Consider the following 24,506-nt stretch of genomic DNA (forward strand, 5'->3'; position numbering starts at 1 on the left):
CTTAAACAGTAAAGTTCATTTAGTGTTCCCCTTGTGAATTTTGTGGAAAAAACCAAAATCAAGAGATGAATTAGGCAATGTAAATAAATTTGAGAAAGAGCTTATTGAGCTCTCACTTATAATAATTCTTCAAAGGGAAACATTTAAGTGTTTAATATTTGTTAAAATTCTTCATTTGTCTGATTTTTTTTGTTACTGTTTTTTTTCCAGATGTCTGCCTCACTGTAGTATGACTTCATGTTTCCAAATCATATCAATATATATATGATAATTTAACTCTTAATGGTGTCTGAAAGAAGAGGATGGGTATTAACAATGGGATTTATCAAAACTGTGAAAGCCGTACTGCTTCTCTGGACTTGGCCAAAACATTTTTAAACACTTCAGAATTTACCAATCTACTGCTTGAAAATGAGCATACCTTTCCTCAAGAACTAATGTGCAAGGAAGATATAACACCCTTAATCCCTTTCTGCAGTGTAGGTTGTTTTGAAGTAGGTGATGTATTTTTCAGTATTACTAATGTGAGTTTTAGATTTCTTCGTAACAGGAAAATATTTTTTAAATCAGCAGACCTGCAATATGGTTGTCTACATGGGTGGTTTTTCTTCAATGCTCTTTTGAATTAACTCTCTTGATCATCCAACTTTATTGTGTTTTGCTGCATTTCCTATGGCAGAACAATCTCAGAGTGTGTGAACTGAATTAGTTTTGTATTAAACCAACTGAATAGTGCACTCTGAAGGTGAACATAATGCTCTCCAACTACTAATGGATATTTAGTCCATGGGAAATGCTCTAGTTCAGAGCAAGACTTGAGCTAGACCTTTGGATTCTCAATACTTGTTTGTTCTGCCAGTCCTATTGCACTGCACCTCTTGTTAATGTAGACCTGTGCTCTGGTACAGAATTTGAAGTGATTTTTTGACTAGAGAGGTGTTGCAGAAAGTTTACGGACCACACCAAGATGAGTGGGAGTGTTGTTCTGCTGGAAGGTGGGAAGGCTCAGCAGAGGGATCTGGGCAGGCTGGATTGATGGGCCGAGGACAGGGGTGTGAGGTCCAACAAGGCCGAGTGCCTTGGGTCTCTCTTGGGTCCTGCATTTGGGTCACAGCAACCCCAGGCAACACTCCATGTTTGGGGCAGAGTGAGTGGAAAGCTGCCTGATGGGGGGAAAAAAAAGCTATCAGTGTTTCCAGTGGCCAAGAAGGCAAATGGCATCCTGGTCTGTGTCAGGAATAGTGTGACCAGCAGGACCAAGGCAATGATTGTTCCCCTGTACTTGGCACTGCTGAGGCAAACCTCCAATGCTGTGTTCGGTTTTGGGCCCCTCACTACAAGAAAGGCATTGAGGTGCTGGAGCATTTCCAGAGAAGGGCAGTGGAGCTCGGGAAGGGTCCAGAGCACAAGTCCTGTGAGAAACAGCTGAAGGAACTGGGATGTTCAACCTGGAGAAAAGGTGGCTCAGGGGATACCTGACTGCTCTCTACAACTGCCTGAAAGGAGAGTGTGGCCAGGTGGGGGTCGGTGTCTTCTCCCAAGATAACAAATGACAGGACAAGAGGAAATGGCCTCAAGTTGTGCCAGGGAAGGGTTAGATTGGATGTTAGGAAGCATTTTTTCTCCAGAGGGTTGTCAAGCATTGGAACAGGCTGCCTAGGGAAGTGCTGTAGTCACCATCCCTGGAGATATTTAAAAGATGTGTAGTTTTGGCACTGAGGGACACGGTGTAGTGGTGGACTTAGTGGTGCTGGGTTAATGATTGGACTTGATGGCCTTAGCAGTCTTTTCCAACCTAAATGATTCTCTTTTCATCTTCAGGTGTCCTAGTGAATTTGGCAAGTGGTTTTGTCTCTGATGTTGTCTTTCTTTCCAGATACATATGGTATCAGAGTTTTGATACAAATTGATTTACTGCAACATTTTAGAGCACGTGTTTGCAGGGGTAATAAACTAAGAGGGATGTTGGGTTGGGTAGTGGTTGTATTGCTTTAGGCTACTACCATTTAAAGATAAAAAGCTATTGCTACTCCAAAGTTTGTAGGAAAGGGAAGGGATAACCAGTTTCTTTCAGGATGACCTTCACTGTAGCTCTGCCTTCCAAAGAAAAGCATAGGGGTTTGACTGGTTAGCTTGGACAGATTCAAACCTTATCAGTTTGGTCATGCTTCAGACCAGAAAAACAAAGGTAAAACTTTAATAATTAATGCTTTGTTTATAAAGAGTTTGCCCTTCACTTAAAGACAAACCTCTGCACTGTCCTAAACTACCAGAGTATGATTTCTTATTGAAGTGAAACTGGTTTTGGGGGTTGTGTTTGCTCTGGGGGGCATTCAGCATACAAAGGCTGGCTTAAAGGCAGTGCCCCTGTGCTCCAGGTCCTCTGTGGGGCAGTGGGCAGGTTGCAGAGCTGTGCTGCTCTGTGGGTTGGCTGCCTCTAACTTCTGAAGGGTGGTGTGGACAAAAGCCAGGCAGCAAACAGACAGCATTTAAGCCAGTGTAAGCCAGCTGATGTGCTGAAGGCCAGATCTGAAGTTAAGAGAGCTTTATTTGGCTGTGGGAAGCTGTGGGACAGTGCATCCCAAAGTCAGGGGTGTTGCTAGTGCCTTACAGATTGGTCTGGTGATAGTTACTGGCTCAGCTGCAGTGCCTTGTACTTCTGGTTTATCAGGCACCACCTGGGATGGGTTTGTTACACCCAGCTGGGAAAGAAAGTGACACCTGAGAATGCAGAAATTTGTCATCTCTTATATAAACACGTTTGAAACTACTCTTGTGTGCTTTTGTCATTTCAAGGAAGAACTTTCAAAATGACTCTCCTTTTGCTGGAATTTTGGGCTTCACATCATTAGCTCAGTGCACCATCCTGTGCAGCCAGGCTGGGTGTCAAAAAAAAGACTAACAGAATTTTGTTCTTTTCACCAAGTTTTATCTTCATGGACATAAATATGGTAACTTTTACCAAGGAGTTTTTCCATCTGGAACACTAGGAAACGCTTTTTAACTGTGAGAATTCCTAGGTTTGGTACATGTTACCCTATAGATTGTGGATTCTTGATTATTGGAGATATTCAAAGCTGCCTGGACATGGTCCTGGGCAGCTGGCTCTGGGTGGCCCTGCTGGAGCAGGGGCTTAGGCCAGATGACCTCCAGAGGTCTCTTCCAACCTGTGAAATGCACTTTATGGTGAAAAAACAGCTGTGGAAACAAATGTAGAAAATGCAGGTGGTCTGAAATTTGTGGGAAGTAGCACTGGATTGTTTTAAATAGTTGCTTCTATTCTAAAAGAAGGTTTTTCTGCACATCATTTAGGAACATGTTTTAGTGATATACATTGGAGGATTTGCCAAATACTGCTCACTTAAAATTATTTTCTGTTTGGCTTGTGACTTGCAAGATTTTTTTCAGGTAGGTGTTACGCCTAAAATAACCTCTGAACTGGCATAATTGCAGAAGTGCAGTGCAGGTGATCTAATTGAGAATGAAATACATGTTTTGGAGAGCTTTTTTTAATGATCATCTGATTGCTTACTAAAGCATTAACATTTCATGACTATTTTAGTAGCTGTTTGTAGGAAGAGCAAAAAGGTTTTGTTTCAGCGTTTTCTATTGCATGATTCTCAACTAATTTTAGCATTTTTGAATGATGGGTTAATTCTTTGCATCTCAACTTTATGCAAAAGCGAATTAGCTTTTGACAGAAAAAGTCATGGAACGTGAATTTTGCTTTCGTATCAGTGAGATCTTAGTTTTACTTTCATAATTAAGTTTCTGACTGGATTAATCTTAGTGTAATTTTAATTTGGATAAAGTAGAACAGTGTCAGGATAAAAGAGAAGCCAAACCTGCTTTGTAAACGAGACTCCTGAAATGTTTTTAAGACCTCTCTGATTCTGCTAACAATCTTTTGTCCTTTAACATTGGCAAGCACTCAAGTTATGCTCTCCTTTCTTTGTTTCGAGCTGATTGAAGTAACATCTGGTTCTGAAAGGGGCCATCCTTCCAGTGAGCAGAAGAGAACTGAGAACCAACTCATCTAAGCCCAGTTCTTTGCGATGGTGTTTTTTTTTTTTTCACCTGTCTCTCTCCTGTGGCCACACAAGTGCCAGTGATAATGGAAAGAACCTGGCAGAGGTGTGTGCCTGGAAGGGCAGGATTTCCTCATCCTGTGTAATAGTTCATCTTGAGGCAACCATCATGCCCTAGTCCAGGTGGCAGCTGGAGTCACTTTTGGCACCTCTCCAGCTTTTCTGCTCTTGTAAAAGTTCCAGAGGTACAGCAGAGCACCGGAAAGAGTCATTGAAGTCTGGCCAAAATAAAAAAAGGAGGTGCATACTTGTCTAGCTTGGAAAGCCCCTTGTGCTGCAAGAATAAATATGGTACCTATATTACTTCTAAATTACTGTAAGGCATGTGTTAAAATGGTTATACCTTTTTTTATTTTTTTTTATTTTTTTTTTTAGTAAGTTTGTTTTCCGTTTTCTATTTTGATGCAAACCTGCTCTCTGGCTGCTCTTGGGAAGGAAGGTTGCTGGGAAAGCAGCCAGTCTTGAAGGACTTCTGTTCAGATGCAGTGTGACTGTTAATGTGCCTTTTATTGAATGGTGAAGACTATTTAGCTCTGTCATTCACCCACAGAATGCTCATACACTTTGGTGTGATCTGTGTTGATCTTGAGGTGCAAAGGAAGATGCTCCGTGGAAGGCAACCAGGCAACTTAAAATGCATTTGCAAATAATGCATTTCCAGGAACTGTACTTCATAATCTATGACTGTTTCCCCCACCACCACCACCAATTTTCACCTTTTTTTTAGTGTTAAGCTTTTATGGAGAACTTTTTTTCTTGTGTTACAAATTGACAGGAAAGAAGATGGGAAAGAGCATATGCTGAAACTGTAGCTCTTGTAATAGGAAGTGCCTTCACTGATAAGGCATCATCAGTCGTTTACTGCAGGAGCTTTTTTCTGAAGGTTTCTAAAGAATATAGTAGTTTTGAGTGCTGCAAAGGGGATAACAGAAGAAGTGTCATGTTTCTGTCCAGCTTCATGACCATAGGGAGAAGAATAACCTTTAGAGCTTGCTATGAAGTTCTAATATGAAGGGGGTCTGAGCAGCTTCTAATCTGTTCTGTATTGGCAGCTCTATTTGTTTCCATAACTTTCAGCATAACTTTTTGCAAACAGCTGAATGCTTTGAAAAAAGGATCATCCATTTGTATTTGCTCTATTGGTAAATTTGTTTGTATCCCATATCCCTGTTTCTTTCTCAGTGTACCGAAAGCACAGGAGCTTTTTCTCTGGTATCAGAGGGCTGCTTAAACTCTGAATGAAAACTCCATAAACTGCTCTTTTCTTCCCCCAAACTGATCTTATTTTGCTCTCAACAGAGCAACTGGAAACTTAATTTAGGCAGATTATAATGTGGTTTTTAAAATGTTTGGGGTCTTCTAGAGAAATAATTTAAAAAAAGAGGGGGGTTTCTCCTATATCATGTTGGTAGATGGCAAGTTCCTGTAGCTCTGCATTTCACTCACACCTCCCCAAGAACCGAGAGGTGAAGGAGTGATGTCCCCTGTGATGTCCTTCTGTAGCTGATACCAAGGGTTTGATATCAGGGGAGAGGGGACGTGAATATCAGATCATTGCACACCTGCAGTGTGTTCTTGTGAATATACATTCTTTCAATGTAGAAATGTAACTGATTTTCAAAGCCTGTAACATGTCTTTTCTGTAAGGACTTTGGCACTGAGACTTCTGTGGTACTCAGATAATTTTCTCTTTTTTTTCTTTATTTTGGTTAAATCATGCCTGTGGATTTCAGTAACTCAGCTGTTGGAAAGAGTCTGTATATTAAACGTGGTCTGCTGTTTCACTTGTGCTCCCTGTAGTGGAATTTTCTTCTAACTCAAATTCAGAGCCTGATGTTCCCAGATAAAGATCTGATGCATAACATAAAAATATTGATTAAAATATTTGTGTGGGACTGTCTGTTGTAAGATTGTGATCTGAAGTTAAACCTTTGTCAATAGATGGGGAAGATGGATAGGGGAACAGAGGAGATGGGACATAACTGTGCATTCTAACCAGAAATTCGAGACACAGAAAAAAAATTGTCTATCCTTGTATTTTCTTTTTGTACTAATGTGCAGATGTTAGCTAATGTATTGGTATTACTCTTTTAGTTCTTGCTAAAAGAATATGGACATAGGACAGCTAATGAAAGAGGTTTTATCAGCTGATAAGAGATATCAATGTCAGTGGTGCTGAACTGTTTTTTTGCTGTTCTGTGAAGTTAAATCTTGAGGTGCTTCACAGACATGAGCACTTCTCTGCCTTTTAACAAACTACAGTCTGTCTCTGATGAATTTTACTCATCTATAACTTTTACAAGATGGTGTAATTTGTTGTCTGATCAGCAACTGGATTGTTGATAAATGCTTCTGAACACTATCAAATTTAATACCAGGTCTTTAATTATTGGGATTTTACCTCATTGTTAACCCATTACATGAGATGTTTTTGTGCTACAGTAATTAAAATACGTAACTTTAAGGTAATGAAAATCAACCCCTCAAACTTTTTATATGCATTTTATACAAGAGTGGATCAAACTGAAAATATATCATTATGCTTTTATAAGGCTTTTTTTTTTTTTTTCTTTTCCTGAGTGAAGTAACTTGGTCTGGTAACTTTGTTATGACCATGAGCTAACTTGCATACTTGGGTTTACAGAATAACAACTCCAGTAGAATTAAATATAAAAGAATGATGTGAGCTATTTAATAATGGCTCAGTAACGCAGCCTCAGATGCACTTAGTTTTCAGAGAAGTAGCTTTCAAAAATGTTTGCAAAAGATTTGACTTGAACACATATTGGATTTGCCTTGGCATACCACATTTTAACTGTGTGTGTTAACATATATATAACATATAAATATGTATATAAAACATATACTGGGGGGAGGTTTGGTGTATGTGGATGCACCATGTATATCTGTGCCAATATATATTATTAATCATGTACTCATTTAACTACCTCAGCTGAAACTCCCTGGAAAGGCTCGATCTAGCTTGGCTATCTCTTTGAAATTCCTTTTATTTTGAGTGAGTTTTGAATATTATAGCAGTTTTGCCAGGGAATTTAGTAAAGGAATTTCTCATGGTATGCAATAACCACTGCTTCAAATATATTGCCACATGTTCATTTTAATGAGAAACTTACTTCAGTCCTACCAGCCAATAAAGTTTCCGTTTTCAGGGGCATTGCTGAGCTTCTAGTAAAGCTGTAATTTGTTGTGGTAGTTTTTGTGGGGATGACACAGATACTGAAGTTGAAAGCTAAAACATGCAGGTGAGTTAGGAGCAGAACATTCTGACAGCTACTTGAATAACTGGATTTTGTATCTAAATGACTGAATACAAAGCAGCCTGATTAAAATTCCCTTTTAATTCTGGTATTGTAAGATGTCAAAGCTACTTTCCAACATCAATTTTTTTCCTTTGCTGCTCTGCATTTGCAATCGTTCTTTGATTGTTTTTATTTTATGCCTGGCCAGGTGTGCCAGTAAACTACAAGAGGTATCTCTCCTGCTCTCATTTCTGTGCTTTTCCGTGCTAAGCTCTAGGGTTGTGATACCACTTTTTGCCTTGCTCCTTCCTTTTGGGATCCTGAATTCTGCCATCTCGTGGTCCTGCAGCAATGGCTGCCCCTGATGTTTGAGTTCTTTTCCATGTCTAAGTGTGAGGTTTTAACAGACCACCTCTCCTCAATTGTTCCTCAACCGCGTGTTGGGAATTTACCATCAATATACCCCAGAAGCCTCCTGGGTTAGTCTCTCCAGTAGGTATTGGGGGGTTTAAAGACCACCACGAGGAGCAGGGCCTATGAACATGAGGGTTCTTCCACTTCTTAGAAGAAGAGTTTGCCTGCTTCATGGAATAAGACCTCCTGGAGGACATATCAAGTCATATGGTTCTTCCTGACTATGGCCTTCCTGGTGGAGTGGCTGCATCAGCAGACAAAGGAAGAGCTACCCATGGCATCTACCTGGACTCCTGTAACACCTTTGGTACAGTCTCCCACAACATTCTTGCCTCGAAATTGGAGAGATGTGTTTTTGAGAGATGGACTGTTAGATGGGTAAGGAATTGGCTGGATGGCTTTATCCAGAGTTACAGCCAATGATTTCCACGTCTTAAGTGAAAACCAGTAACCAGTGGTGTCCCTCCACAGGACAGTAATATTTATTATTGTCACCAATTACATGGACAGTGGGACTGAGTTCACCCTCAGCAGGTTTGTAGATGGCACTGAGCTGAGAGGGGCAGTTGATTTGTTGGAGGGAAAGAGACACCATCTAGAGGGACCTTGACAGGCTTGGGGAGTGGACCTGGGCCAACCTCATGGAATTCAACCAGGCCAACTGCAAGGTCCTGCACCCAAGTCAGGGTAATCCTCAGCAGCAATACAGACTGGGAGATGAATGGACTGAGAGCAGCCCTGCCGAGAAGGATTTGGGGATACTGGTAGAGATAAAACTGGATGCCCAGAGAAAATGAAATAAATCTTTGCTGCCAACTTCAGCTGCATAACCAGTTGCCTGGTTAGTATGACTCAAAAAACATTGGATGGGTGTCTGAAGGGAATAAGTACCATCATAAATTTCCATTAGATGTTGATTTTGGCTGGTTTTTGGTTTTCACTTGTAGATATTTCACCCGAAGTATTGGGTATTTATATTTTATATCTTTACAAGTAGTGTTGTACAGTTATTTGAAGACCCCGTCAACAGGTGGTTCCATTCTGTGGTTGAGCAGTTCTCTGTATTCTCTGCAGGCTATAGCACTTGTCTTTCTCTTCTTCTCTGTCTGTAAATTGTTTTGACTAAGGAAGCATAATAAAGAAAAAATAGTATGATAATTTGATTTCTTCTTCCCATTTCCCTCTCCCCCATCTTCAACTGCCAGTTCTTTTCTCCTCATTCACTCTTTTCCTAAATGTTGCCTTTCTTAGCAGTTAACTTCTGGTTCTGTTTTGTGCAGCCTTCAATTCATCTAAAAATATGGTTAGACTTGAATTTACAATGAAATTTCTAGCATAAAGCAGGAGGGTGCTATGGTAGGGTTTCACAGCATGTGTACAGACATTTAGTCCAAAAGCAGTTAGCAGTTTTAAATCCCAGTTTTGTTCAAATTTGTAACCTTGTTGTTTGAATACTTGGGATTCTTCCTGGCTCCAAGAACGTGCCACCATTCAAACCAGAGGAGTAAATGAATTCTCTGTTGTTGCCTTTGTATTGCCAGGGAGGTTGGTGTGGAGCTGTGCTTACTCAGGTGTGCCTAGCCTAGAACAAAGCTGGAAGCTGCATTTCTGCTGCTGGACTCCTTTCTAGTGACAGCAGCAGCACCAGCTGCTTGTGGCAGCCAAACGAGCCACACTTGGGAATGACTTAAATATGCAGCAGCGAGTTTCTTTATTGAGCAGTCTCCTAATTCTTCTTCAGGACTTCTACCAGTGTCACTGGATTTTTTTTTTTGATTTTATTTTATTTTAAGAACATCAGTGCACAGGTGGGTTGGTGCTGTGAGACGGTAATTTAGGGGAGGAATTTGATTCTATGGTCCAAATGAGGAGCTGCAGCATTTTCCACTTCAGGTGAAATCACTTTTAGTTTGGTTTGAATTTGAAGTGTCGTGACTGAAAGAATACTTCGACTTTTTGCTGGTTGGTGTGAGAATGTGTAAGGAAACCAACTGAAATCTACCCTTGGACCCAAGGTGTTGCTTGGCTGCCTCACTTCACTGGTCAGACCTTGAAGAAAGTAAATAAAGGGCATCTGGAAACTGGTGAAATGTCAGATGCTGTTCCTGACCCGGGCCATGGATTCAGCTTCCTATTTTTGTCCATGTCCCAAAGGTCAGATAATCACTTGCATGAGTGTGGGATCTTTCAGTGTATGCACCTTATGTGGTCGTACACAGCCAGTGCTTTAAGCCCTGCTAATTTCATATTTCCAGTAATTTGTTATTTGGTCTTTTTTAAAAACCAGTTCTTATCCTTTTGTCCTTTCCTGGCAGGTTGCTGGCACCCCTGTGCCATCCTCACAGTGGTACTGGCACAAATGTCAGTACAACTGTGTCTTGGAGCTCACTGGGAAATTGATCCAGGCAGCTTTTCCTTTTGTAATTAAGAAAAAAAAAGAAAAAGAAAAAGAAAAATATTATATGTGGCTTTGAAATAAAGCCTTTACATTTAGTTTCATGTTATTAACAGTTCTATTAAATGGTTATCCATTGGAAAACATGGCTTTTTTCAATAGAGAAATTGTGAAATGATCATTATGCTGCATGTGCATTAATAATTGTCATGTAGGAGGTTATAGTTCATATAGGAATAATTGTCCTGCTGTTAATGTGAGATATTTTACATGATTGAGTGTTTTTAATGACAGGATCTTGCTAAGGAGAGACCTTAAACTTTACATCAACACTTGAAGAGAAGAGTTGAGTTTAAAATTCATGAACAGGTGTTTTATAGGAAGCTGGTTTAAATATTTGGAGGGTATGTGTTACTCTTACATACAACAGTGGTTATTTTTCCTACTATAGTTAGAGAACAATGGACCATCCAGATATTTATTTAGGTGAATAGTTCTTCCTAGTTTTAAAGGTTTTTTTTGTGGCTGCTTTAGCTTCTTCCAAGAACTGTAGAATAGTTCTAGTTTAAGTTTTGAAATTAAGAAGAGAGATTATATTTCTAAGTAGAGAAAGGTTGAACGAGTACAAATGATAAAGATTAATGTTCTCCTCATAGAGATATCTAGACTGTTAAAATGCAGTCTGTACTTTAAAAATTAGGAAAAAAAATATACATTGACTTTGATCAGTTGTTCATATGCATTAAATATATAAAAATACAAGGAACAACTGTTCAGAAACCTAACAGAGCCAGATAGAGGAGAGAAACTAAATTTTCTCACCTGTGACAGATTTTTCATTTCAGTACATTGTTGAAAGCTTCAGATTCCAAGAGGTCAGAATTCATTCATTTCTCCCCTGGAAAGTGAATTCAAGAACCTTCTATAAATATCATAACCAGAAACTTTTTTCCCATGTTCAGCTGAATGTTCCTAATAAGTCCCATAATACTTTTGTAATTTAAAAAGTTATGAACAACCCTAAAGGCTGATGATGTGGGTCATAAATTCAGTTTCTGAAATACTGGAAGTCCTCCAACACCTTTAAAAGAAAACCTCAAGTATTTATGTTCTCCTTCATTTCATACATGATTTTGAGGACAACTTATAAAATTTAAACTAATCTGCATACGTTTGAAACACACAAGGCAGACTTTCTTTTCAGGATACTTTTCATTTTCCTAGCACATTAAAGTCGGGCAGTTCAGAGGCCACAATCCTGTAAGAAGTACAGGAAACTGTCTGGATCAAGATTCTTTGGATAATTTAGCTTTACTGATCAGTGCTGCACTGGAGAACTTAACGTGGAAGTTTGGTCTCTCTCTGGTCTCAGGAACTTCTGTTTATTGGTTCCAAAGATATGCACACAGAAACATCCGTGAGGCAGTGATTGTAAGCGACACCCAAACTGAACCGAGTTGTTTTTCTGTTTATTTTTTTCAAAAGCAAAAATCAAATATTGAGCTATACAGGATGAGTGAATTGATAACCAGAATCAATTCTGTTTAGATTCAGGTATTGGCTCTGTGGGAGGTATCTGTTCCTAGTATATGTGTGTGTTTTGCTGTCTTTCAGTTTTGGGATTTATCTGCTGTAGTGGTAGCAAATTGCATGGGAGTTCTGTTGTTAGTCGGACATGAGGAACCTTTTGCATTTATTACACTCTAAAGATGATACATTTCCAGTTTTGAGGAACTGTCATATGTTACCACAGACATAATAGCAATATTTAAATGATCTTCATTCCATCAAAAATGTTCAGTTTCTTCTGGACTTGTGTAGTGGCCAATGCAATTAAAATGTACCTTTCTCCCTTGTCATGAACCTGTAGGAAACTTTGGAGTTTTGCAAGGCAGTGGTGTTGGGGCAGCTGAATTAGTGGTAATGTATTTCAAGCAATGAAGAAAACCCTTCCATGAGTCAGGTCTTCCAGTGCTTCCCTCTTGTTTTAGTTGCTTATTTCTTTAAAACTAATAAAAAGATACCAAGATGATGAATGTAAGTATTTCATATTGACTAAAAAAGAAATTAAAATGGGGCATTCAGAGAGGAAGTAGTGAAAAAATAAAGGTTTGACACTGACCAGTTTTGGATTAGTTTTCTGTCAGGTTATTTTAAAATAAATAAAAAAGTGCTAAATTAAACTGCATTGGTTAAGCTTTTTTTGATACACCACTCGAGGATAATGCAGAGGAGGACCTGGACATCATCCAGAAAGGACTTTTGTAGTGGAAATTATTAACTTTTTAAAAAAAATCACCAGTTGGGAAGGGAAAAACTAGTAACAAACTTTGGGATAGAATAAGGCAAGTGGGTTGGAACAACTGGGCAGAAGAATGCAGCCATAGAAGGGGCTCTATGATGTGCATGTGGAGAAGGCAAGTACAGGATTGAAGCAGGTACAATATTTCCAGTAGAGAAGAAAAAATCATTAACATTGTTCAAACTTTTACTAAGACCTCATCTGGAGTTCTACTCACAGTTCTGGCTGCTTTTGTTAAGAAAAAATTAAAACTGAAACAAATGCAGGAAAGAGATTCTGAAATGAGAGAGCCCATCATAACAAAAAAAAAAAAAAAAAGGCATTTTGTTAGGCTTGGTTAAATCTGTGAGTGAGAGAGAGTAGAGGAAATAGTGTGTAAGCTCAATTTTGTTAGCAGGACTGATAGATATAAAGTGGACATTAATAATCCTAAAGTGGAAATTTTAAGTAGAACCACAATGCAGGAGGGAGAGATGACGCAGGGAGCGCTTAATGCATCAACCTTCACCTGAGGCTGCAATCTCATGAAGGAGTTTTTGGCAACAGTGGTGGCTGACATATTCCCATTCTTACTCATCTTGCTCTGTGTGCTTTGTGTTACTGAAAGCACTCGTAGTTGCAGGGCAAATGCACAGTGGAGCCACGAGCCAGCTCTCTGTGGATTTACCTAAGACTTCCTCGGTCAGAGGAGTTCCTTTGCCTCGTTGCACAAGTTCGGGTGTGATGTATTAGTGCAGGGCCCACAGGTGGCTGTAGGACCATAGGAGAAGTCATTGTGGCCTGAGACAAGGTTTGATTTTAGCAGCAGCAGCACTGCTGAGGCACCCCATGGCCCAGCAGGTTGTTCCTGGGTTTGGCTGTCTGGGCACAGCTCTTGGTGTAGATGTGCTTTAAACCAAACCAAGCACCTGCCCTGGATGAAAAGTAACACTGGAAGGTGGAGGGTGGAAAGGGAGAATTGGTTTGTCTGGAATGTTTTGAGTGGTTTTTGGTTTTCCTTTTTGAGTGGTTTTTGTTTCTCGTTTAATTTGCCCAAGGACATCACAGTAGCTCGGGGGGTTGCCAGTATTCTCATGTAAAAAATGTCGTGAAGCCAAAGCCTGAGGTGGAACAAGGCTGTGTTAGTACATGAATAGGAAAAAAAAAGTTCTCTGAATAGGAAAAGAGAAAACTAATGATCATCATCTATAGCTGATGAGCCTGAAGATGTTCTACAACCTCTCTCTATTTTTTTGGAGGCAGAGCTATTATTTTTAATATATTCCCCTTCGTCACTGTGTTAGAGGTGCTTTTTTTAACACATTAGTTCATTCTTGCTGTGTTCTTTCTCACTGTTGAATGATTTCATACTTAAAGTAGTTTTATAATTTTTTTCAATATTCCCTTCACTGCCTCCTGATCTTGAGCACAAGGTTTTTCTTCACAAAAAAAGAGAAACAGGCAAAAGATTTGGTCAGATGTAAAAGGAGTGTTAAGAGAACAGCACCAGTTTTTTTGAACACTCTTGAACTGATGCTTTTGATTCAGCTGCTGGTGTAGGGTTTTTTTTCTGTGAAGTATTACAGCATGTTTGAACATAAAAATAAAATTCTGGGGATTTTGATTCCATGATTTTATTACAGTATTTACAGTGGGGAATTTATTACTGGACAAAGCTCTCCTTATTTCTCCCCAGTTCAAGAAATAGTATCTGTGCTTTGATGACCAATCTTCACCTGCCCCAAATCACTTCTTGCACGAGATGAAGATTCTCATCTACCCCAAGGTGAACCAGAGGGACAAGAGTTATATTTGTAATATAACTTTCCTGTGTTCTGTTACTGCTGAGGGGGCAGGATGTTTCATCTTAAATGAAACTAATTTCTCACCAGCAGTTAAAAAACTGTTCCAGAAAGTGTTGTTGAGAAACTAGCATTTTCTGAGATTCTTATAATTGTTTGTCTCTCATTTAGGGGAATATCTTGTAATTTACCTGTGTATGCTTAGCACATACATGCCTGAAAATAATTGTTTTGTTCCTTCTTTCATTTGTCTGGAACCTGGGCAAATAATCAGTCACTGTCTTGAAAACTGATGCTGCTATCATAGCATTTTAGACCTGTGTGCTGATTTAGGAAAGTGAAAATAGGGTCCAAATCTTGCAGCAAAAGCAAATCAGTAGTGAATTGTTGGAAACATATTAACAAGGAAGAACTGAGTTAAAGAAAAGAATCGATAGAGCCAAGAGCCTGAACTCCTTAAGAAGTGTATCTAGGAGTTACTTGAACTTGAGGTCTTGACTGTTCTCTAGGAAGTGACCTTTAAAGAGTTGAAAAATATAAAATAAAGGGAGATCAGAGGACAGTCTCTTGGAGGAGCTGTTCTGTGTCAACAGCTATTGCTTCTGCTTCAGTGTCATCCAAACACAAACTTGGAATGATGTGCTGTGATCTTCTGTATGTGTCACGTGGCCCTTCCTGTGGAACTGTGGCCCTTGGAAAGCCACCTGGCAGGTAATGTTGGATCTTTTTCCAGTAGGTCTTGACAAAGTAAAGTCACTCTTACTGCACCTGCTATGGCTGCAGCTTTCAGACCGATTATTTTGAGACCACGGACCTATTACTACAATAATTATTGAAAACAGAGCCTGCCTGTCTGTGTGCTGAGATTATTTGCAAATGGTTCTTTTCAGAGAGTGAGGTCGTTTCTTCTGTTTTCTTTTAAAAAAAATTAATAAGGTAGTAGATGTTCTGATAAACTTAAAGCATGTTCCTTCAGAGGTACCCTTCAGCTTAAGACTCCTCTATGAGTCTGTGAATAAAATGGGAAAATTTACAAGGATAAGGTCAATTTTAAGAGATGATTATGGAATTCAGAAAATGAAGGGTTGTTGTAGTATATGTGAACATAAAAATATTTTCTGAATCTCCTGCATGTGAAGAATGTTGTTCATGACTGGTGCTGAAATATTTCCTTCGTGGTAATAGAATAGTGAGTCTAGTGAGCATCTTATCTCAGTTGCTCTTCCTTTTCCATCCCCTCAGTACCCCAGCCAGTCAGTGTAAAAGAAGAGTTGTTTACAAACTTATAGATACATTAAAGATATTTTTATGTATCAGCATCTGTTTATAGTGTATGGATGCCAAAGAGATTTGATAGATATATAGAATGACTGATAAAATCATTCTTACTTTTTTTACTTGATAAGAAATAAAATCCAACCACAAACCTACCATTTCTGTTTGTACAGGTTATAGATCAGTTAAGGATGGCTTATCCCCCTTGCAGCTTGGAGACAGGAGAAACAGGATAGGAGAAATATCTTTCTGCCTGTATTTTACTTTTATAGTAACAAAACCACGTACACAAACCTCTGAATTATACCAGAAAATCTGAAAATTGAAAGTAATTATTTTTTTCAGTTTGCTGCATGAATTCTAAGCATACCCCAAGGTTTCCTTGGGAAGTGTTTCCACTTCAGAGGCACTGGAGTGGCTACTCCTTCTGTAGTTTTCTTGTGGACAAAAAGAAACAGTTAAGATTCAGTGGTCTATATTCTTTCTTTTTATGTTGGAATAATTTTAGAAAGTATGTATTCATCTTGGAATGAGATCCAATGAGCTGCTGTCTTGTGCTTTGCTCTTTGTAGGTTTCATCCTCAAGCTGAGTTAAAACACAGACTTGGTTTCAAAGGTGGGAGCTGTTGAAAAGTACTTGTGGTAGAAATGTTGCTGCCTGGGAACTCAGTTTTGTGGCTTGTGCTGGGATATCGAATTTTCTAAAGTATCAGATCTTCAGCCCAAATGTTATTCTGTGCCACAGTCATCATAATGCATTATTTTAAATTTTCCTTTGAGAATAAACCAAAAAATGTCTACCCAACACTGCCAGTAATGGCTTTCTAAATGTGAGTGCCCTCTAATCCAAAGTGCTAGTTCACAAAAAGGTTCTGTCACTATTTTAAGCTGAAGTTCCATGTAAAAATGAGCTGATATAGTGCTAATTGGAGGTTTAATTAATTTTGGGAATGCTTAATTTTCAAAAGAGGTTCACTTCAATCAAAGGGAAACTTAGAGAACAAGTATGTATTATAAATTGTGTGGATGACTGAAGAGGGAAAGAGATCTATCTCTGTAAAATGTGGTTGCAGATTGCTTTCTTTCCAGTAATTTCCATCAATTTGAATACAGTTGTTTTGAAAGTATTAACCACATTAGTACAAAGCACTGTTGTCTACTGCTTAGATAAGCAAATGTATAACCTTTAAATAAAAATATTTTAAAAATCTGTGTATATGTGTCTTCACTTATGTTACTTTATCTGTATCCATCTATAGTATCTTATTGCAACAAACTGACATAACTCCTTTTAGGGAACACTAATCTTTCATTTAAAATGTTGAATAAAGGTAACTTTAAGACCTTTGTTGCATGTTTCAAGTTCTTAATAGTTCCTGCTAAAGAAGGAAAAGGAATCCAGGCCCTCTTATTTCCAAATGGAAGCTCATTTTTAAAGGAGCACTGTTCATTGAAGAGATGTTGTTTGCTATTTTTTTTTCTGACAAAATGTTCAATTTGTGTTTCTTACTTTTTTTTTTTAACTTTAATTAATGAAACTGAATTTGAGAGCCAAAAGACATTGTCTTGTATCCAGTTCCTCCTCCAGTTCATAAAATTGAGAATCACTTGAGATGTTGAGCAAATTCTTGGTGATGTGATATGTAAAGGACCTCAGATCTCAAGTTTTATGGCTTGGAAGCACAAGGGTTCAGCAAATGTCTTTATAGGAGGCTGTAGTTCCAAGTGTTTGTGCTTGTTAGGAATCAACAAGGCATATTTTATATACAATCACACATTCTTGCACAGCAACAGGGACAGGAGGAAAGGAGAAAAGAAGCAAAGCAATCAGATAAACCGACAAGATTTTAGTATAAAAAGATAGGTTGCAACGTATTGGTTTATGATCTATGTCCTTGAAGTACCAATAACATACACTAAGTGAAATGATTTAAAGTGAAGGAGATGATGAAAAAGGCTTTGATGATCTCATAATGTTACGATTTTATTCTAATTCAAGTGTTGTACTCCTGAAGGATAGAGTAATTAATAATTGATTTGCTTCAAATTTGTGTCCAGCTGTGATTAACTGTTCTGTGCTAGTCAGGGAAGTTATCACCAGAAAATAGCTTCACAAGGGTAAAGGTTACATCAGGCCCTGCCCTGCTTACTTGAAATTTTGGAAACATGCAAAAAAACTGGTTTTGAGACTCCTCTTCAGCATTCCTGTTCACTTTTTATGGCCTATATGTACTTGCTAACCTCATCAATAATGTACTGTAACACTTTGATTTCCATCTGCAGTAGACAGCAAAACCCGTCATGCATCCCAGCTTCAGTTTAAGAAAATACATTTTGGTTTTTTGGCATATATTGCAGGTGAAGCTCCAAGTGTTCCAGGTGTTGGAATGTGCTGCTGCCAATGTTGACAAAATATCAGTGAAAAAATCATCTGTCCTTACTACTTAAGTGTTTTAATGAGCCTCATAGTCTGAGTTACTGTAGTCTGTGGTGAGCATGCTGAGTGCAGAGAAAGAGTTTGCAGGCGTGTGGAGGGGGGAGGATGGCTCTGAAACCAAGTATTTGTGTATCTCAGCAGATGTGTCTGTTAAGGGTAGCACAGAGAGAAATGAAATAAAAAGCACACGAGATTATAATTACAGTTTGTGTGACTTAGAAGATGAAGTCTTACTGCACAACAGCTCAGTGTCTCTGTTTTAATAAATAAAAAAGTAGTCTTAGCAGTCTGTAACAGCTTTGATGATGTGTCTGGGGTTACAGTTTTTGCTTCCCCAATCCATGTCACCTTTGTGCTTTAGATCTGTAAAATTTGAGCTGCAGGGTTGGTAAAATGAGCTTTAGAAACTGTCATTTAGTGAGGACGTGATACACATTTCCCCATTACAGTCACAGCTGTTGAACAGCTCCTTGTCTCATCTGAGACATGAACTGTTGCAGTCCCTTTCCTCACCGGGAAGAGTGTGATTTCAGTGCTGGGACTGAGGGTGACCTCAAAGAATTTTTTCTTACTTCCAAATAAGGTTTGAAACTTGTGTTGGGAAGCCCACCGAGTTTTGTTTTCTGGCTCAGGTTATACGGTATCACCGTGGGCTGTTACAACCTAATTTGTAAACTTGCTGTGTGCCATTGCAGCTGAGGAACAAGTCAGAAAGGTAACTGCAACCATAATTTATTTAAAAGTTCCATGGTGTTACTTGGCATGTGGAAGGGGTGGTGTCTGCTTAACTGATGAAGACACCTCTTTATGTGTGTTTTAAAATTACCTATAATTGGAAAATTCAAGCTTTTACTGTGCTACCATCGTCATGGATTGTATTCATCTAATGTATTGTCTAACTCTATTTTGAGGCTGTCTGTAGCTTAAGATTTGATTATGAATTTTGAAAAAGTCATAAATATGAGGTTTGTAAATAGCTGAATATTCAGGTTGTGTTTAAAAACCTTTCCATGTGAAACCTAAATTGGGGTATTGTTTGAATAGAATGAGTTAATTGTGGGCATCACGGAATTCACAGAATCACAGAATGGTTTGGTTTGGAAGGGACCTTAAAGATCATCTCGTTCAAACCTCTGTTCTTGTTTTCTGTGCTTTATGGCACCATTCACTTACTTAAGTCTTTGACATTCCTCATTCTAAGTAGAGAAGTTAAAACCACAGTGGAGTTTCAATATGGCCATAAAAGCTGAGACTACAGGGATGTCTCTGTGCCCTCTCTGTTACAGAACTGAATAAAACACCTTGTTTTTTGTCCCAGACTAAATCTGCACGAAGCAAATCACTGCAGTCATGATTCTAAAATGTTACTAGATAATGAAAAGGGGAATCAAGGCATGGTTGCAGGAGAGAAAGGTGGGATGAACACAGATCTGATCCTTTGGAGTTGTAGTTTGTAGGCTTATTTTGGATTTGTGATTCTTCTCCTTGTCTGCTCAAAGCATGTACACACACTCTGGTGGCTGGGCAAGCTCTCCAGCCCAGACTTGGCAAAACCAGGAAATCTAAAAGTAGCTCAGCCAACAGCAAGAAAGACTTACATTCATAGAGTTGGTGTGAATGAACAGAAATCAGAGAATACCTACAAATAAGGATATGGTCTTGTACATCTTTACGCTCTAGTGATCTCCCATGCTGTATCAGAATATATTAAATGCATTATTTAATGTCTCCAGAAAGACTTGGGGGGGGGGGGATTTTTTTAAAAAAAGGATCATTTTAATTAAATACATTTAGCTTCTCATTATTTATAGCAATTATAAATGAAAACAACTGTTGCCAATGTTATTTGAATGCTGTGATTTAGGTTTTGAAATGTTTTATATTACCATAATTTAAACGTATTTATACTATTTTAAAGCAGTTTGACTTTGACAGATGCTAGAAGGGTAAGGAGAAACTTGGGATAAAAGGATGACACTGATCTATATAAAGTGTAACTTTTCCATAGAAGATTACTTTGAGAAATGTGGAGGGGGGTGGATTCTAAATCAATAGCTGCATCTATCCAATGCCAAATGAAGCCAGCTGAGCCCTTTTCGTTTAATGATGAAAGTGGATTTTTATGTATAAGAAGCTTAATTGAATATCTTTTTAAAAATATCTGTGGTAACTGTTGGTAAATGACCAGACACTGAATAATAGTGGGGTGTGGATTCAGAAAAGGAAATAGCCATCAGTATGGGGGATTTCATTGTGTGTTGGGAGCAAGGAAAGAAGAAAGAAAAAACATGCATTTTCTTGTATGGTTAGTTCTGTCTGAGTCCATCAGCATAATTCACATGTAAATAGTTGGCTAATAAATATTTTCCTCGGCTGTGAATATTTACAGTGGGATACATTGACTAGTTTTGGTATTCATGTTCTGTGTCAAAAATGACCTTATTTCAAAAAATCTCTGCAAGTATGTTGTTGAAAGAGTGCAAAAACTGAATTTTAGCCATGTGAGTACAGGTTTGGTTTTGTGATGAATTATACACTTTGAATCATCTGGTATGTAAAAGAATACCAAAAGCCAGTTATAAAGGTTGGTAAGTGCCCTCAGAGGGGCACTTCTGCCTCCTCAGGGTACCTTTTATTTTGAGAATTGTGTTGCTTGGCAAGCTCATTACTCAGAAACGTGTCCACCAACTTCCAGTTTGCTGTTTGAATGGAAGAATTTGTCTTTTCAGCTGTATTATGGCATTTATTATTTCACTCAGCAGGCAAATGTTCACTCAATAGATGAACTTCTGAACAAAGGCTCTTTCCATCCTCAAATTTTCTCTCACATCTTTTTGAAGACTTTGGGATAGATTTCTTTAGAACTCATGTGTCAGTTGTTAAATAAGCAGCAGTAAAAAAAGGATTGATTTTCCACAGCTAGTGCAGTTATGAAGCAATCCTATTCTGTTTTCATAACATTTTTCATGTTTAAAAGCTTGACCTACTGTAATTATCAAATTAAACTGTTTTTTGTTACCATTGGACAAAAATTCCATCTTTTGTGTCAAGGCACCGAGAACTTAAACCATCTATTAAAAGATGCTTCCAAAAATACATATTGGTGCTGGGGGAGTTTAAAAAGGTTGCCATGGTTCTAACACATGTTTTGGCAAATGTAATTTCAATTTCGAAAAAATAACTAGCTTTTTATTAGTTGAGTGCAATACTTAACTTCTATATGAACTAATTTTAATCTCTTTATCTGTAACTTCTGTGGGGATTCTCTAAGTGCCAAAGGTGAGAGAAAATTATAAGCTTTTGTGGGATTGGGAAGTATTGTAATACAGGTTGTTTGTATCTAATGATGTCAAATAAACTTGAAATAAACCTAGTTTGTGTAAAACAAACAGACAAATAAACCCACACAGCGTGAGTCAACAATTCTGTTACTGTTATCATTGTCCATTATCCCTTCTGTTGTTTCAAATAGTAATTTCTAAACTGTAGCTTAGGACTGAAAGAAGGAATGTGTTTCTCGCCTACGTTTTTTTCCCCCAGTTGGATTAAGCATCGAAATAAAGTCCTTTTAAAATTTAATAATATTGTCCTTATATTACATAAGGTTCTTAAGAGCATAGCCTTTCTAAAGTGGAAGGGTAAGAGAATGTCTTTAATGTAGGAAAATACAAAACTCCTTTGGTGTTCTTTACAATGGTCTGCAGTTAAAGCTGTTCCTTTCACATCTAATGAGCAGCAAGGACAAGAGGTGTATTCCGTGTAAATACTACACTTGAATGTTGGAATTGAAGAATTGTAGCTCAGCAAATAAGAGAATGATTTATTTACCGCTGTTTTCTGGGTGTGTGTTCCAGGGGTCCGTTCAGCGTCGTGCGGAGATGCATCAACAGGGAGACAGGGCAGCAGTTTGCTGTGAAGATCGTCGATGTAGCAAAATTCACTTCAAGTCCTGGATTAAGCACAGAAGGTAAGGACTAATAATTAAATGAATGCCCAGCAAGCAGAGGTTTCGATTTCTCAACCTTTTCTGTGTTTACTCTCTTTAAGATCCTTCCTGTTTTATAGTTTGTAGGAGTTTGAAAGCGAGGTCTTGTATCTCAAATGTAACTTTAGGGCATGCATTTCTAATCTTTGGTAGTTCCTACAGCTGTTCTGTGGTGATAATAAATATTAGATAGATAATTAGGTCTAAGCCATTTCTATTTGTTTGGATTTTTTTTTTTCCTAAGAATGAGAATTTCATTAAAAAATAGTTCTGAGTTCAAAAAAAAGCATACAGAGGAAGTAAAGTAAGAACACTGGTTTTAGTAGTCTAGGTTTAGCAAGTAATTTGCTATCAATGGGTGAAAACTTGTGATTAAAGTTTGTGGAAATTATATTTAAAAAAGTAAGTCTTTATATGTCATGATTTTAAACATGACACATTTTAAAAAAATTAAAACATTTCATGATTTTAGAACAATGCTGCAGAACTGCCACAATATAAATAAAAGTCTATAACTCTTACATTTCCTATTTTAGGGTAAAACAATGTATGAATATGCAACTTTTGTGTGCATAAATTTCTTCATTTACACCACATGGAGAAGAGAGTTGTCAACTGACTGACAATTGCTGTGAGCAGTTGTGTGCTGGAGATCATATTCTTTTGTACAGTAATATGTTTAGGTGGTTCCACTTGTGCCATCTAAGTCCTTATGAACCCAAATTCAGCAACCAAAAAGGGTCAGTGACTTTTGCTGGTAGTTAAAACAAGCAGTATCTTAAGCCTTAATGATTAGTTTGATTTACAAGGTAAATCACAGGTCTTGCTTCAGACTTTACCAAAGATTATAATTTAAATCCAATAATGCCATTGCTAGTTTCTTGTTTCTAACAAAATACAAGCCATGTTTTCCATAATATTCAGCTTGTGGTTAGCTGCATTATGGTTTTGACAGGTTATACCACAACCTCTGCATTTTGAACTAGTGAATTTTTACTAAAATGATTTGGTATCTTTTAAAGAAGTTCTGTCAATATTCTGGTCTTTTTCTGAGCCTCATTTTGACTACTGATGCTAGGGCACATTTCTACCTTTAGTGGAGTGTTGCTTCCTTGCTCCATGGCAGTAAAATTCAACCTTTTGAAGCCGTGAAGGAATTTCTGAAAGGGAGAAGTCACAGACAAAAGAGTAGGGGCTCATCAGGAAGGAAATAGAAGCCAACAGGAATAATAGATTGACAGAAGAAAAGGATAACTGAGGGTTTGCATTATCTGCCTGGCTCTAAAGAAAAGGCTTGGCAGTATATTGAGAAATTTTGGGTGGTTTTCAATTGCACTTGTATTATATTGTTATAGTTACAATTCAAGGTAGCAGGTTAACAGATCACAAATGCTTTCTGGGTTTAGTGTTTTGTTTTGTGGGTTTGGTTGTGAATTGTTGTTGTGGCTTTTCTTGTTGTTTGGGGTTTTTTTTAAAGGTTTTGAATTGTTCTGTGTTAGATTTGTAATATTAAGACACAAGGACGCACAAATGTGTAAGTGAATGTAGAGCAAGTTGTTACCTCTACATAAGAATCTGAGCCTGTTTTTACAAACTCTTTCCATCTTCTGTACTCTTTACTTTGTTTTTCCTTTGTGCTTTTTGTTTGGTTTGGTTTTTGGGGGTTTTTTGCACCTCTCCTCTATCCAGTTCTGGGGGAATTTTAAAGCTTTTTTTTTTCTAATTTGTGTGTTTGTTTCTGATATGGCATTCCTTAAACACTGAGGGGCAGCCATGATGGTAGTACTTGTATAAATTAAATATGAGATAACTCACTTGGGAGGAAGCTGCATTTGTAAATTGTATTGAAGTGTGAGCCGTAATGGAATGGTAAGATTCATCCTTGGAAACACTTTTTACCTTAAAGTTTTGCCCTGTGCAAGACCAGTTTGTCCAGCTTTCCCCCCCCAGTCTTTCTTTGAGGCCCAGGAGTGTGAGCACAGGACCCTCTCTGCATGTGAGGAAGTGTCTTCCATTCATTTCTTATGCATTCAGAGTGCTGAGAGGTAAAGGGCTCAAAATGCCTCCACACTTACGATTCAATCCAAAAAGTCTCTGTTCTTAAATGCTTTTGCACAAATACCTCTGTGGGTAAGAACTTCATCTTTGTGTTTGTCAGGAGTGTGCTCTTGTGGCAGAGACAGCCAGCTTGCATGGTGGAGCACTGCAAAAGTGTAGCCAGCAGGCCAAAGGAAGTGACTGTTCTCTCTGTTCATCCCTTGTGAGACTGTACCTGGAGCACTGTGTGCAGCCTCAGTGTCTCCAGCACAAGAAGAACAGTGATGCGCTGGCATGAGCCCAGCAGAGGTGGATTGAGAGAACTGGGCTTGTCCAGCCTTGAGAAGAGAAGCTGTGGTGAAATTTAGTGCTGCCTTCAGCTACTTAGTGGAAGTGTACAGAGCAGATGGAGCCAAGCTCTTCCAGCTAGGCACACAGTGAAGGGACAAGAGGGCACAGGGACACGATGCAACATGAGAAAAAGCCAGTTACAGACAAGAAAAGAAAAATCTGCTGCTGATTGCACAGGGAT

General features: G+C 38.4%; 1 protein-coding gene across 10 annotated transcripts in view; it reads left to right on the forward strand.

Moving 5' to 3' along the window:
• Window positions 1-24,506, forward strand: part of CASK (calcium/calmodulin dependent serine protein kinase) — a 199,356-nt gene that overhangs the window by 29,539 nt on the left and 145,311 nt on the right. For all 10 annotated transcript variants that reach the window (XM_027883008.1, XM_027883100.1, XM_027883270.1 and 7 more), the window contains exon 2: window positions 21,807-21,919. In XM_027883008.1, the coding sequence (XP_027738809.1) occupies window positions 21,807-21,919 (113 nt within the window). The remainder of the gene's footprint in view (window positions 1-21,806; window positions 21,920-24,506) is intronic.

The sequence above is a fragment of the Empidonax traillii genome, unplaced genomic scaffold, assembly GCF_003031625.1.
Source record: "Empidonax traillii isolate 1590-97213 ecotype Southwest subspecies unplaced genomic scaffold, ASM303162v1 scaffold1:size7828297, whole genome shotgun sequence".
Lineage (NCBI taxonomy): Eukaryota > Metazoa > Chordata > Aves > Passeriformes > Tyrannidae > Empidonax > Empidonax traillii.